The sequence below is a fragment of the Eubalaena glacialis genome, chromosome 7, assembly GCF_028564815.1.
Source record: "Eubalaena glacialis isolate mEubGla1 chromosome 7, mEubGla1.1.hap2.+ XY, whole genome shotgun sequence".
Taxonomy (NCBI): Eukaryota; Metazoa; Chordata; class Mammalia; order Artiodactyla; family Balaenidae; genus Eubalaena; species Eubalaena glacialis.
This window is the reverse complement of record NC_083722.1, coordinates 16,749,982-16,764,901: the sequence shown is the minus strand read 5'-3', so window position 1 is coordinate 16,764,901 and position 14,920 is coordinate 16,749,982. Positions and strand designations below refer to the sequence as shown.

The 14,920-nt window shown below is 35.1% G+C and overlaps 1 protein-coding gene across 3 annotated transcripts in view; it reads right to left on the bottom strand.

Moving 5' to 3' along the window:
- Positions 1-14,920, bottom strand: part of CDKAL1 (CDK5 regulatory subunit associated protein 1 like 1) — a 669,678-nt gene that overhangs the window by 158,699 nt on the left and 496,059 nt on the right. For all 3 annotated transcript variants that reach the window (XM_061194866.1, XM_061194868.1, XM_061194867.1), the window contains exon 12: positions 12,439-12,619. In XM_061194866.1, coding sequence (XP_061050849.1) covers positions 12,439-12,619 — 181 coding nt within the window. The remainder of the gene's footprint in view (positions 1-12,438; positions 12,620-14,920) is intronic.

Genomic DNA, 14,920 nt, shown 5'->3' with positions numbered 1-14,920 from the left:
ATCCTTGTTTTTAGGAAACACACACTAAATATTAAGGGGTAAAGGGGCATGATGTCTGTCTGTAATCTATTCTGAAATTGTTCAGGGGAAAAATCTATGTCTAAGTCTCTGTCTGTTTCTTGAGAGAAAGCAAATTCAGCAAAATGTTAAAAACACTGATAAATCTTGGTAAAGGGTATACTGGAGATATAATCTTACAACTTTTCTATAAAGTTTAAAATCATTTTTAGGAAATAAAAAAAATTTCTAGGGCCTATAAATAAAAAAAATCACTGCTATGACAGAAAACAACTTTGGAAACCAACACCTTTTTGGTCGAAATGTTCTAAAATTATTTTGAATTTCTGGGATAAATACTTATTTTACTGTTTACTATGTATAAAATAGATAACTAATGAGAACCTACTGTATAGCTCAGGGAACTCTACTCAGTTTCTGTGGTGACCTAAATGGGAAGGAAACGCAAAAAAGAGGGGGTATATGTATAAGTATAGCCGATTCACTTTGCTGTACAGTAGAAACTAGTACAACATTGTAAAGCAACTACAGTCCAATAAAAATTAATTATTAAAAAAAAAACGAGCATGGAGCAAAGAGTCAAAGAATGGAGTCTAAGTCTCCAGCGTTTCACTTAGTAGTTATGTAACCTTGGGCGAGTTTACTTAACTTCTCTGAGCCTCAGCTAACTCATCTGTAAAGTAAAAAATAATACCAGATACCTGAAAGTATTGTTGGAAGAATAACACAGGACAAAGTACACGAAAAGCACAGACTATACGATTCTGGCAAGTGTTACATTCAAACAATGGAAGTTTCTTTTCCCTGCCCTTTGAATCTTACATGTCACTTCTATAAAGGTGCTTTATTATGAGTAGCAAAAATAAAGAATCAGGACATTCATCATAGATTATATGATCTCAGAACGTAATTAGTAGAGTACAGTTTTATCCATTTGAATGCTTATCTGGTTATATTTGATTTGTTAGTCCTTAATTATGAAATAAACATGATTCTAAGAGGCAGGAGTTAGAAAAGAGTGTCATATTAAATTACCAAATATATTCTGTTGACCTAAATACACATTTAACATTAGCTCTAATACTTGGAACTACACTTATAAATCCCTTGGAAGGTTATAAATATGGAGTTATTAATGAACCATAGTTATCACAGAAAAAAATAAGGTCAAGAAATGAGATAGATCATAAGGTTCTTTATCTTTAGAAGTTACTCCAAAGTCTACTCAGTTCTAAACTTGTTATTAAGGTAATAAAAAGTGAGTTCAAATTGAATATTACAATTTTAATAAATCAAGTTCATATAAAAGGCATAAAAGAATTATGTAGATCCTTCTAACTTTTCTGAAACTTATATAAAGCAAAGCATGTAATCATCACTGAAAAAGTCAGACTAAAATATAATAAAGATGACTTTGCAAAGGATAGAATTTATATTCCTTTATTTAATATAAATTCACTCAGTCCTTCTCAACCCTAATACCCACCACCATTCAGCACCTGAGAAAAAAACTTATACCCACACATCTTCCCACTGTTTTGGTGATTATAAATTCATAAAAGAAGCAGGATAAAAATAAATGCCAAAATGAAAGCAAGAAATTAAAATATCAAAAGAAACAAGTTAAGTGCATTTTTTTTCTACAGAAGTTAAAAAAAAAAGATTTTCTGTAAGGTCACGATAAAGTACAAATTCAGACTGCTATCACTGAACTCAAGGCTTTCAAATCATATCTGACTCTTCGTTGTCCTAAAGTTGGGTTATTTTAGAAAACTTGAAATACTAGGATTCCCAAGACAAACCCATGGTTCCAAAGTATAGCCATCCCTGATTTTTTCTTACAATGGCTTGTATTTAACAGAAGAGTCATAAGAAAGGGTTTCAGGTATCAACAAAAATCTGTGCTTTTCCTATCTTTACCATCCTGAACAAAACGTGGCTCCATCCTGGAATTACAGTCTACACGTGTCTAGTCCTGTGGGTCTGACTACATGAAAGCTGATTTATGTGATAATGGAATTCAGTTTGTTAATGTCACATCAGGACTTAATAAAAAGTTAGGCAGATTTCTGTGGCAGGCAGGCAGGCAAGAGGTCAGAGGGCAGAAAATTAGGGGGAGCAGTGAGCATACACTGAGAGAAGGTTGGGATTTTCTGAAGAATGATTTAGGCTGAGAGGAATCAGGAGCAAGCTTTTCAAAAACAAAACAAAATGAAACAAAAAAGAAAAAAGAAAATCCACTTGTGGCAGTAAAAATAAATAGTGGTCTCACTAGTGCTACCTCTTTCCTAGTTTTGGGAGTGAGAAGCCTAAAATGGATCTCATGGGCTAAAATCAAGGTGCTGGCAGTGCTGTGTTCCTTCTGGAGTGTCTAAGGGAGAATCTGTTCCTGGCCTTTTCCAGTTTCTAGAGGCCATGTGCATTTTTTAGCTCATGGTCCTGTCCTTGAACTTCAGAGCACATTATTCCGATCTCTGCTTGTGGCCTTACATCTCCCCACCTCTAACTTTAACATTCCTGCCATCCTCTTACAAGAACCCTTGTGATTACACTGATCCCACCCAGATAATCCACAATAATTTCTCCATTTCAACTGCTTTAACTTAATCACATCTTCAAAGTCCTTTTAACTCTGTAAGGTAACATATTCACAGGTTTGGGGAGTAGGGTGTGGACATCTTTGGGGGCCAATTATTCTCTCTCCCACAGCTGGTCTCATTGCCGCCATTTTGAGCTGTACAATCAACTAATTTAATTATTATGTTTAACATTCCTAGTTCACATTCAAGAAGAAGTCATTCAATTTATTGATTACACAAACAAAAAGTCATTGGATTCACAGTAAAGTAAAAGGTGAAAGAATAGGGAAATGCCGAAAACATATTTAGGCCGATGATCTAGAAAAATAAAGCACCTAAATTTTCTAAACATGGTTTGAAAGGTGGCCTTAAAACCAAATGATAGAGAATCAAACATTATTAAGAGTTTCAAGGGGCCTTAGAGATCATTCAATTCAATTCTCCATTTGTTAAACGAATACCATCTGTATAAAAACTCAAAGTAGGCTGTTCCCAACCACCACTCTGGATTATAATCTAGCTCATACTTCCTAATGTTACTACAGGCATCATAAAAGACTCTGTTAAGTGATCTGCTGAAATCTATTAAAAACAAAACTATGGTCAGGCTAAACACCCTACCAAAAGAGGAAATAAAAAGAGAAATGATATGTCCAGAAAAAGAAGCCACTGGAGGGCTTCCCCGGTGGCACAGTGGTTAAGAATCCAACTGCCAATGCAGGGGACAAGGGTTCGAGCCCTGGTCTGGGAAGATCCCACATGCCATGGAGCAACTAAGCCCATGAGCCACAACTACTGAGCCTGCACTCTACAACCCACGAGCCACAACTACTGAGCCCATGCGCCACAGCTACTGAAGCCTGCGTGCCTAGAGCCTGTGCTCCGGAACAAGAGAAGCCACCGCAATGAGAAACCCACGCACCCCAACAAAGAGTAGCCCCCGCTCACCGCAACTAGAGAAAGCCCACACGCAGCAACAAAGACCCAATGCAGCCAAAAACAAATAAAAATAAAATAAATTAAAAAAAAAAGACTCACTGGAAGAATCGAACACAATCGTGTAAGAATCCCAAAATATTCCTTCTGAAAAGAGAAGTCAAAATGAAAATAATCTTGAGAAAAGGGGCTTCCCTCGACATATGTTTGGAAATCAATTTAGAATAAAGTATAACGGACAATCTAGAGTATAAAAACTCTTGAAAATATTTTTACCTCTCCCCCAAGGAAAAACTTTAATTTGAAAATCAGAGACTGTGTAAATAATGTAATCATACTATCAAGTAAGGCAAAAATATCAGAATTCCTTCCATTAAGGCAACTTGATAGTCTCTAAAATACTGAGTTGTTAAACTTTAGATCATACTCAGAAACAACAAGCTTTTAAAAACATTTAGAGAAGGTAACAAAGCTCCTTCTATCTGCTTTATTTCTCTATTTTGCTTTTTTAAAGAATTCATAGGCAGCTAAATTTGGGAGAGCCATTATATGTCATTGTTCTTAAACCTGCATATGATTTAAGAACATTTCTTATTCAACATCTACTCCAAGCGGTCACCTGGCCTTGGTTTGAATACCTCCAGCAAAAATTCACTCCCTCATCACAGGGAAATCTACTGGGGACAGTTTCAGCAAAGCTGCCTGGATCGATCTCAAGGATGGCCCTCCAGGTGTCTCAGAAACATGCACCCACACTCCTCAGAGCTGAGGCAGGAAGCATCTACTGTGGCTTCGTTATCCCTAGGGTAAATGTTCTCAAAACTGCAGGTAAGTGAGTTATGATTCTTTTGTGCTAACATATATCTAAAGACATTATCTTAGTTCCAAGATGTAAGACAAGCAAGCAGGTGGATTTAATGTCACAATTTAACATTTTAAACCAATATGAAAATTCCAAAGCTACTCTCATCACCTAAAAATTATTTTTTCAAGTCATAGGCCTCTTAAAATAAAGATTTCATTACAACTTCATTATTTTTCATCAAAATTTTCTAAAAACAAAGTCTGGAATTGATAGCTAAGAATCAAATGAGTTTTTAAACTTAAGTTACCTTTTCTAGGCAGACTAAGAACCTCAGCCATAATTTTAAAATACTAATAGAATTACTTAAGATTGATGAAGACTACTCAAGGAAGACTCAATGAAATAGAAAATGTAAACATGCAAATTTGACCTTTCATCTAAAAGTCTAAGGTCACTCCCAATTAGCTTAAGTGATTCCACTATTAAATCTTATACATTAATAAGCTTGCAAAAGCTAAGAAAAAAATTTTAGTCTATCCTGATCATGAAAATACATTGCCTAAATTATTTTCATTATCAATTTAAGAGGGTTATACTTTTTTTTCAGCAGGCAATAAAGCACTGACAAAAAATCTGCCCCTCCCACCTATGCAAATGCAAAACTCAACTGTATGGTGCTTTTATCCATTTGATGATTTAAATGATTAAAAAATATACAAAATTTAGTTCATTTATCAGAGCTCTACTATAAAGCATGAAAAGCACTGGGATTTATTTATATTAATACTAGGATTCATGTAAAAGTAGTTATGGGAAAGGGAAAAGTATACTGAAATTATTCATGTCATTTATCGGAGAAGAACATTTGGGGGGGGGTGATTTTAGTGGAAATAAAATATACCTAAGAAAACAATATATTTTCACTAAGAGGCATTCTAAAGACAGAATAAAAAGTGTTGTTTGAAAGTAACTGATATTGTGGTCTTCTTCCAATAAGGGGTTAGAGCCCATCTTCATTGTTGATTTTTTAGGCAAGGAAATGGGAAACAGATAAGAAAGAATGGATATCTATTTTGTAGCAGTGTTTTATTTTAGTGACGTCCAGTTGCTAAGCAGTTTCATAAAGTACCTACCTTAGGGTAGACAGTTGTTAATTTTTGATAAATTTAGGAAAACCAGGGAGATTCAATGCACATGATATATCCTCTCTTTGACGGCAGGTCATCAAAGAGTTTCATCATTAATACTTAATTCCTTTTATTTAAGATTCTGAATTTTATAAAGATGAAACTCTTCCAGGCTAGTTTTTACCTAGAGCATAATTACAGAAATTTAGAGAAGTGTGTGGATTGAGTTGTATCTCCCCCCAAAAAAGATATGTTGAAGTCCTAACCCCCATAATCTCAAAATGCAGCCTTATTTGGAAAGAGGGTTACTGCAGATGCAATGAGTTGAGTTGAGGAATAGGGTGGGTCCCTAATCTAATATGGCTGGGGCCCTTACAAGAAATAGCCATGTGAAGACAGAGACACACAGGGATACCATGTGACAATGAAGGCAGAAAATCAGCTACAGGCAAAAGAAAAAGATTAGCAGCAAACCACCCAAAGCTAGGAAGAGGCAAGGAAGGATTTTCCTACGTCGTCCAGAGGAAGCAGGGGCCTGCCTCTGGACTTCAGTATTCAGAACTGTCAGACAATAAATTTCTGTTGTTTTAAAATGAAATGAGCTATCAAACCATAGAAAGACATAGAGAAACCTTAAATGCACACTACTAAGTGAAATAAGCCAATCTGAAAAGGATACAACACTCTAGGATTCCAACTATCTGACATTCTGGAAAAGGTAAAATTATGAATACAGTAAAAATAATCAGTGGTTCCCAGGTGTTGGGGGGTAGGGGAGGGATGAACAGGTAGAGCACAGAGAATTTTTAGAGAAGGGAAACTCTTCTGTATGATACTATAATGGTAGATACATGTTTTTACACATTTCCACAAATGCAAAGAATGTAGACTGAAATGTAAACTACTGACTTTGGGTGATAATGATGTGCCACTGTAGGTTCATCGATGTAACCAACGTACCACACTCTGGTGTGCGATGTTGATATCAGGGGAAGTTGTATGTGTGTGTGGCAGAGTATATGGGAATTCTATGTACTTTCTACTCAATTTTGCTATGAACCTAAAACTGCTCTAAAATATAAAGTCTAAAAAAACAAAAAAAGGTTCTGCTATGCCAGGACTGGGTGACTGAAGTCTAAAAATGTAAGGAAGATGCTAAGGGGCTATGGTTAAAAGATAAAAGAGCAAAATAAAAAGCATCTGAAAGCTGATTTTATGCAATGAGTTCTGCTTCTGGCTAAGGCAAACCAGCTTGTATCAGACCAATGATCTTGCCAAGAACAATTAGAAAAGGTGAATAAAATTTATAATATGTGCTGTTTGAACATCAAAAAGCTACCAAGGCAGTGAGAACCTGAGGAACTAAGATCCTAGAGAGAAGCTCAATATTTGGATCTACTTTTCCCTTCTGGGTGTTTATAAATTTGTTAGCAGTGACTGGGAGACTGAGCAGCCAAGTAAAAGCTAAGAGGCTGAGAAACTATGCAGAGCCTTAAGCCTTCTCATGATCCTGCAGAGACAAAAATTAGAGTTGAAGACCTGCCGTAAAAAAAAGGCCCTGCTAACCACCACAGAATTTCAGCTGAGATCCTGAAGAGCTCCACTAAGGTGGTATGTTGGCTCAGGCTTTTTACCAGCTCACAAGAGTTGATTATGTGCATCTCTTCTCAATTTCATGTGCTGTTCAGTGATATCACATTGGTGATTTGAAACTGCCAAGAGTGGAAGTATTTACACTATGGAAATCAGCAAAAGCTATAAATCAGAACCCTTCCTGCTGAATGTCAGTTGTTAAAAACCAACACACCCCTGCCTGCCTTCAAAAAGTAAGGGCAAGCCAGAAATAACCCAATCCTCAGAAAGACTGAAAAACAGTTTGAAAAATCAATCTCAGATCAATTCAAATAATCAGTCCTTATCTTAGAGTCTAGCAGAAGCAAAATTAAATACTCCCAGAGGAAGATACATTACAGTCTAGACCCTATAGTTGTTTTTTTTTTAATAAACAATGGTAGTCATATAATAAAAATGATCGGGTATATAGAAAGAGAAGACAAATGATCAAAATCAAGAAAAAAAAGACAATACAAACAAACCAACATTAGATCCAGATATTGGAGAATTCAGTATGGGCTTTAAGGTAACTGATTAAATATGTTCAAAAAATATAGAGGAAAGTGTGGGGAACTTCACTAGAACACTGGAATCTATTAAAAAAAAGAATCAAATTGTAGTTCTAGAAGTAAAAAAATTAAAATGAGAAATTCCATATATGGGCTTGATGGCAGATTAAAAACAGATGAATAAAGGATTAGTAAACTAGAATAGCACTTCATAAATTTTAATGTACAGACAAATCATGTGGAGACAAAGAATGACTGAGAAGGTCTGGGATGGGGTGGGGCCTGAGAGCCTGCATTTCCAGCAGCCCCATGGGTGGGCAGCGGTGCTGCTTCTCTAGGGACCACACATGCTACCGTTGCTGTTCACCTTGCTATCCACTACTGTGAACAGCAAGAAACTAGAAAAGAGGTGAGGAGAGAACATCCAGAAACAGAAAGAGAACAAAGAAGGAAAAATATAGAAAAGGATAAATTAGACATTGGGGAACATAACGAAGATATCATAACATGTATAACTGAAATTCTAGAAGAGAAGAGAAAGAGAGAATGGAGCAGAAGAAATGCCTGAAGAGAGAATGGCTGACATTTTCCAAAGCTGACGAAAGAGGTCAGGGCAGAGTAAAGAAGCTCCAGGAATTCCAAGGAGGAAAAACACAAAGAAAAGTACTCAGCAGGGGGCTAAGGTAGAGAAGGTATCATATCATAAAGATCTGTTGATGTGATTTTTGTCTAATGGAATAAACTCCAGCGAAGTACAGGGAAGAGCCACAACGTTTTTGAGAAACTGCCTTCATGAACAAGGAAAAATGACTCAGAGGGCAGAACCAAGAAACCAAAGGGTAGAGCAAATATCAAATTAACAGCCCCAGGGATTACATAGAGTATGTACCCTAATGAGGGGGGAAGGGATGAGGGAGTTTCTGGGGCCATCTTACAATTCCACTTAATACATTAGGTAATTCTAGGTATATTTAAGGGAAAATAATAGAAATACTATACAAACTCTTCCAGCAAAATGTAGAGGAAGGAATACTTCCCAACTCATTTTATGAGGCCAACATTACTCTGAAACCAAAATTAAGAAGACATCACAAGAAAACTACAGATCAAAATTTTCCGTGAACAAAGATGTAAAAATTCTTCACAAAATTTGAGCAAACTAACTGAAATAACATATCAAAAATAATACATCATGACCAAGAGAAGTTTATCCCAGGAATGCAAGGTTGACTTAAATATTCAAAAGCCATTCAGTAGAATTCACAATATTAACAGACTTAACACCACAAACAAACCATATGATTATTTCAATAGATGAAAAGAATGTGATAAAAGTTTAATTCTATTCATGATTAAAGCACGCATGCGCGCACACACAGACGTAATTTACCTAATTTACACACACACACGGTAAATTAGGACTTAGAAAGGGACTTCCCTAATCCCCAAACTACAGTTAACTTTTATACTGAATGGTGAAATTCTGTAAACTCCACTCTTGAGTTAGGAAAGAAGAGAAAACTACCCAATTTTATTCAGTAGTGTACTGGAAGTTCCAGGCAATACAATAAGAAATAAAAGTTATGAGGATTGAAAAGGAAGAAGTAAAACTGCAACTATCCTCAGATAATACAATTGTATACACAGAAAAATTGGAAGAAAAAAAAAATCCTACAGAAAAACTATTAGAATAAATAAATTCAGCAAAGTTGATGGGTGAAAGGTAAATGTGTTAAAATCAATTCTATTTCTAAATAGTAGTAACAATTAAAAATGATTAATAATATCAAGGGAATACACATGTATGGATAAAAATAATAAATGATATGCAAGGCTTGTATACAGAAAACTATAAAACATTATTGAGAGAAATTAAAGAAGATTAAAATAACTAACAGCTATATTTTATTCAAAGATGAAAAACTTGATATTATTACAATGTCAATTTCCCCCCAAATGATCTATAGAATCAATACAATATCAATTAAAATTCCAGCAGGATTTTTTGATGGAAGTTGACAAATTTAGAAAGTCAAAGGATCAAGAATAGTCAGGACAATTTTCAAGGAAAAAACATTTGGAATACTTACACTGCCAATATCAAGACTTATTACAAAGCTACAGTAATTAACTTTGTGATTTTGTGGAAAAATCAACAGACCAAAGGAACAGAATAAAGTTCCAGAACAGACCGACGTGTAGAGATAGTTGATTTATGATAAAGGTGACCAGGCAGAGCAGTGGGTAAAGGATGAGATATTCCATAAGTGGTGATGACTCAAATGGATATCCTTATATTTTTAAAAAAGTCTTGACCTCCGTACCTCATAATCTAAACAAAAATAAATTCCAGTTGGATTAAAGATCTAAAAGTAAAAGGCAAAATCATAAAATTTCTAAGAGTACCTTTTGCGGGGGAGGGTATCTTCATGACAATGTGGGGAAGGGAATCTTAAACAGGACACTAAAACAAGAAGAAAAATATTGATAAATTCTACATAAAATTAAGAATGCTCTTCAAAAGGCACCATTAAAAGAGTGCAAAGACTGGTTACAGAATGGAAGGTACTTAAATTACCATGACCAACAATGGATTTCTATTCAGAAAACACAAATAATTCCTATAAATCAGAGGAAGGAACGGGGGAGGAAACAAACAAAACAGGTAAGCCAAGAGATAAAGGGGCAAAGGTGTGAACAGGCACTTCATGAAAAAGTGTATCCAAATCTCCAATAAACATATAAAAGGTATTCAGTATCAATAGTTGACAGGGAGATATAGAAACCACAATTAGATGACATTACAGGACTTCCCTGGTGGCACAGTGGTTAAGAATCCACCTGCCAACGCAGGGGACACAGGTTCAATCCCTGGTCTGGGAAGATCCCACATGCCGCAGAGCAACTAAGCCCGTGCACCACAACTACTGAGCCCTTGTGCCACAACTACTGAAGCCCACGTGCCTAGAGCCCATGCTCCACAACAAGAGAAACCACCGCAATGAGAAGCACACGCACCACAACGAAGAGTAGCTCCCGCTCGCCCCAACTAGAGAAAGCCCATGTGCGGCAACGAAGACCCAATGTAGCCAAAAAAAAAAAAGATTACATTACGTTCCCATCAGAATGGTTACTAATAAAAACATAATGCCAACTGTTGGCAAGGATACAGAGTCACTAGCATTTTTAGATATACTGCTGCTGGAACTCTAAATTCAACTAGTTGGGAAAACTATTGGGCAGCATCTAGTAGAGCAGAGTAATTGTATTTCCTATGATCCAGCAATTACACTCCTAGCTAAACACCCAGCAGAAATGTTTACATACACGAGTCAAATAAAAGATACAAGCAGGAAAGCTGACAGCTGTATTAGTTGCAATACTAACAATGGAATGTTGAAAGGACCCAATTCTTCTTTCACATTAGGATGGAAAAATTGTGATTTGCATAAATGGAATACTATACAGCAAAGAAAATGAATGAGATACAGCTATTAGCAAAAACAGACTACTCTCACCAATACAATGTCAAATTTAAAAACCCAACATTCAAACACTGATGAATTCTTTCATTTATATGAAGTTTAAAAACAGGTCAAACTAATATGTCAGAATGAGGGATAGTGGTTTCTGTTGGGAAATAGGAGAGGATAGTAAAGAGAAAGGCATGATGGGGACCTCTGGGGTACTGCTAATGTCCTATTTCTTGATCAGACTGAGGGTTACATGGAAGTATTCCCTTTATGAAAACATACAGCTGTACACTCTTCTGCAGGTATTTTGAAGTTTAAAAACTTTTTTATTAAAGAAGTTTAAAAAAGAATGAATTAGACTATAAGGACAATAGAACAGTAGTTGTTAAGGAGCTGGGGATGGAGAGAGTAGATAACTACAAAAAAAGTAAAAGGGAGTTTGGCAGGGGGGGGCCTGATGGAACTGTTCTGTATCTTGATTGTGGGACCAGTTACACTAGTGAATGCATTCATCAAAATTCAAAGAACTATATGCCGGAAAGAGGTAATTTTGCTGAATGCAAATTATACGTCAATAAAAATTGTAATTTAGATATAAAAGGTAATTAGTTCATTTGATTTCTTTTTATGTTTATGAAAAATTAATGGTAGCAGACAATTTGTTTTAGTAATCAGAAACAAAGCAGAAAATTTTCAGTGAAAAAAATTCTACTTCCTCTTAAGGCTTACTAACATTTTTTCATCTTGGGCCAATGAATCTAGAAACTAAATGTTTGTTTGAGGTCATTAATTTCTGGTGCATTCTGGGAAACAGTTTGCCTTTACTGGCTCTCAAACTTTTTCACATTTATTTTAGGTCATCTTATTCTAATATATCTATGAACATGTAAGGAGGAAATTAAATTGAGGTTCACTGTGAAAGCAACACACATCCGAAACAGACAGACAGCATCATATCTATCCCATGGAAAAGTAGGAAAACCAGGGGACCCTCAGAAAGTAACAAATTATGAAAAGCATCTCTTAAGAAGCAGGGAAGCCTCCTTTGCTCACAGATATTTAAATTTTGCCTTATTGTGAAAGATCCAAGGCTTTATCCTATAAACAGTTAGTACTAGATATTAGTTTAAAAAATTTTCCCCGTGTCATCTGAACCTCACACTTCAAGAGAAAAAAAAAAAGGTAGTATTATAGTTGCCTAAGGTCATTTAATGTACCAAGGTCTCCCTGCCCCTGACCCCAACTGGGAACAAACATTCCGTATTTTGTAACTTAAGGGTTGGTTATACCATGAGCTAGTTGTGCTAAGGCAGGCAACACAGCTGCATTTTTATAGCTGTTGGCTAAATATAATACCTTACAAGAAAAGTATCTTACCACTTGAGCTGGAACTTGTTCCATTTTTGCAGCGGGAGTTCCTGGTCTTGGGTAAAATTGGTTAATAAAGAGACTTGGAAATTTGTACTCTTCAACAAGTTTCACTGTTTCTTGAAAATCTTGGTCTGTTTCTCCAGGAAAACCACAGATAATGTCTGTAGCAATAGTTATTCCAGGAACTCTAGAAAATAATAAAACAAAAATGTACAAAGTTGACTACAGTCCATAATTATTCTATTTCCTTGACATTTTAAACTCGTTTAAAATTAAATTTTATTTTTAGGAAAGGGACATTTGCAAACAGTTTTAAAATGCCCTAAATACTAAAAGTTTATGGAAAACACGGCCCCCTATCATCCTCAGGAAATACCCATTTTAAAAAATTGCAGATGTTTCTTCATCCTTCTATATTTTAATATTGATGCTTATTCTATTTCTAGACTTATTGACTATTAGGCAATATTTGCAGACTTCAATGAGGATTCAGCTCTTTAAACTACTCTATCCCTCCCCTCCCAACATAATCACTGCTCAATTTTTAGTTAAATTAATAGTGTTAATAGCATTTCCATTGGTATAAATGCTGAGATATTGTTCACTTTCACAGCCAACTGGTATACTATCAATAAGTTTTCTTTTGCCATATTTAATTTTTCCTAGAGTTAATAATTGCCTCCTTTTTAAACAAAATTGCTTAATATTCTATGTACCTATGTAAATGTTTTCCAGAAGATCCATCAGTTCTATCAAAAACCAATACTACTTTCTAAACTCTCAATGTACTATATAATTTACCAGTTCCATTTTTCTCTCTGGAAATGCCACTCCTAACTTTCTTCAAGTATGTGTTGCTTTCATAATGAACCAGCTGTCATCCTTGAATGTGGTTCCTTGGTTTTCTTTTCAATCCCCTCCTTTTTTTTTTCTGGATCCTATGTCTTCCTAATTCTTGACTATTCTATTCTCCTTAATTCTGCTGGAGCATTCTTTCAGAAGCTTCATCAAAAAGAGTGGCAGGGAAATTTTGTTATTGTTTTAGCATCTCTGAACATGTCTTAATCCACACACAACTGACTGATAGTGTGGGGTGCATAGCCCTCCAAAATGAAAAGTATTACCCATCAGAATTTTGTATTGTTCCCTTTTTTTTTTTAAGTTGGCAAGGTTGAGATGAGATGTCCAGATTCACTCTGATGCAAACAGAGTGCCCCACTATCTTTTTGAAAGCTTTTAGGCTACTAATTTTTTTCAATGTTTTTAAATTTCATGATAATAGGTCTTAGATTAAGTATTTAAATATTTGTACAGGGTACAATCTGGAGACTCATGGTCTATAGGTCTAATTTTATGCTATTTTTAAAATCTTTCTCTCTCTGCAACTCCTCTCTTTGGAATGCTGAAACTACAGGATTGACCCTCTAAGCTGCTCCACTATTATTTTCTATCTTGTGCTTTTGTTACATTTTCTGAAAGATTTACTTGAGTTTATCTTCCAATGCTTCTACTGAAAAAATTAATTGTCTATCATATTTTAAATTTCTAAGAGCTCTTTCTCATTTTCCAGTTTTCCTTTTCACAGCTTACTGCTTTTTAGAGATGCAACATCTTTTCTTAACTCTTTGAGGATACCAATTACAGTTTATCCACAATCTTTCCTTTGCTCACTATAACTGTATCTATTTCCTCTGGGTTCTTGGATTTTGGTCCCTTTCATTCATGACTGAGACCTGCCGTAATAAATAGTGACTCTTGCTGCCCTTTAATACTTAAGAATAAAGCACTAAAAGCTTTTCATCACAGTGACTGGGTAACAAGCTCCATTTGTTTTTCAATAGGTCCATATGTTAGCATCTTGGAAGTCATTTCTCTTTGGCTATTGAGTTTCTCCATAAGTATGCTACAATATTCCATGTGAAAGAATGACAAATTTATTTTTAAAAGTATTTCTTTCTTGATTTCTGCTTAGTCTCACCCAGCTATTAACTTGGCTGAACTTTAATTAGTAAGGGAAGTTCCAAGGTCTGGAACTTTTCTATCTGATGCTAAATAGAAAATGAGACAATATACATACAGAAAAATCTAACAGTATATTTGGAAAAAAGTTATTTAAAAAAATTTTATCGTGTTATAAAAATTTTTTTTTCTCTTTTAAGGATAATTATCAAAATTACTGTTGAAAACCATAAAAAATATACCTTTACAGTAAATTGTAAATAAAGATTATTTTCTAGACTAAAGCATGTGAAATAGAATTATGTTAATAACTTCAATTAGCAATTTTTTACAGTTGACTTACAACTATTTCTGAACAAAAGAAATCCACACCTAAAAATAAAAGTAATGGATCACAGCAGAAGTGACAGAGAAGAGTCCATCTCCCCTAAGAAATTAGGAAAAAAAAAAAAAAAAATCTGAGAAATTGCCTGTGAAACACTGCAGCAACAAAGACAATTGGTTATTGTTCCAGGCTATGAATTGGAAT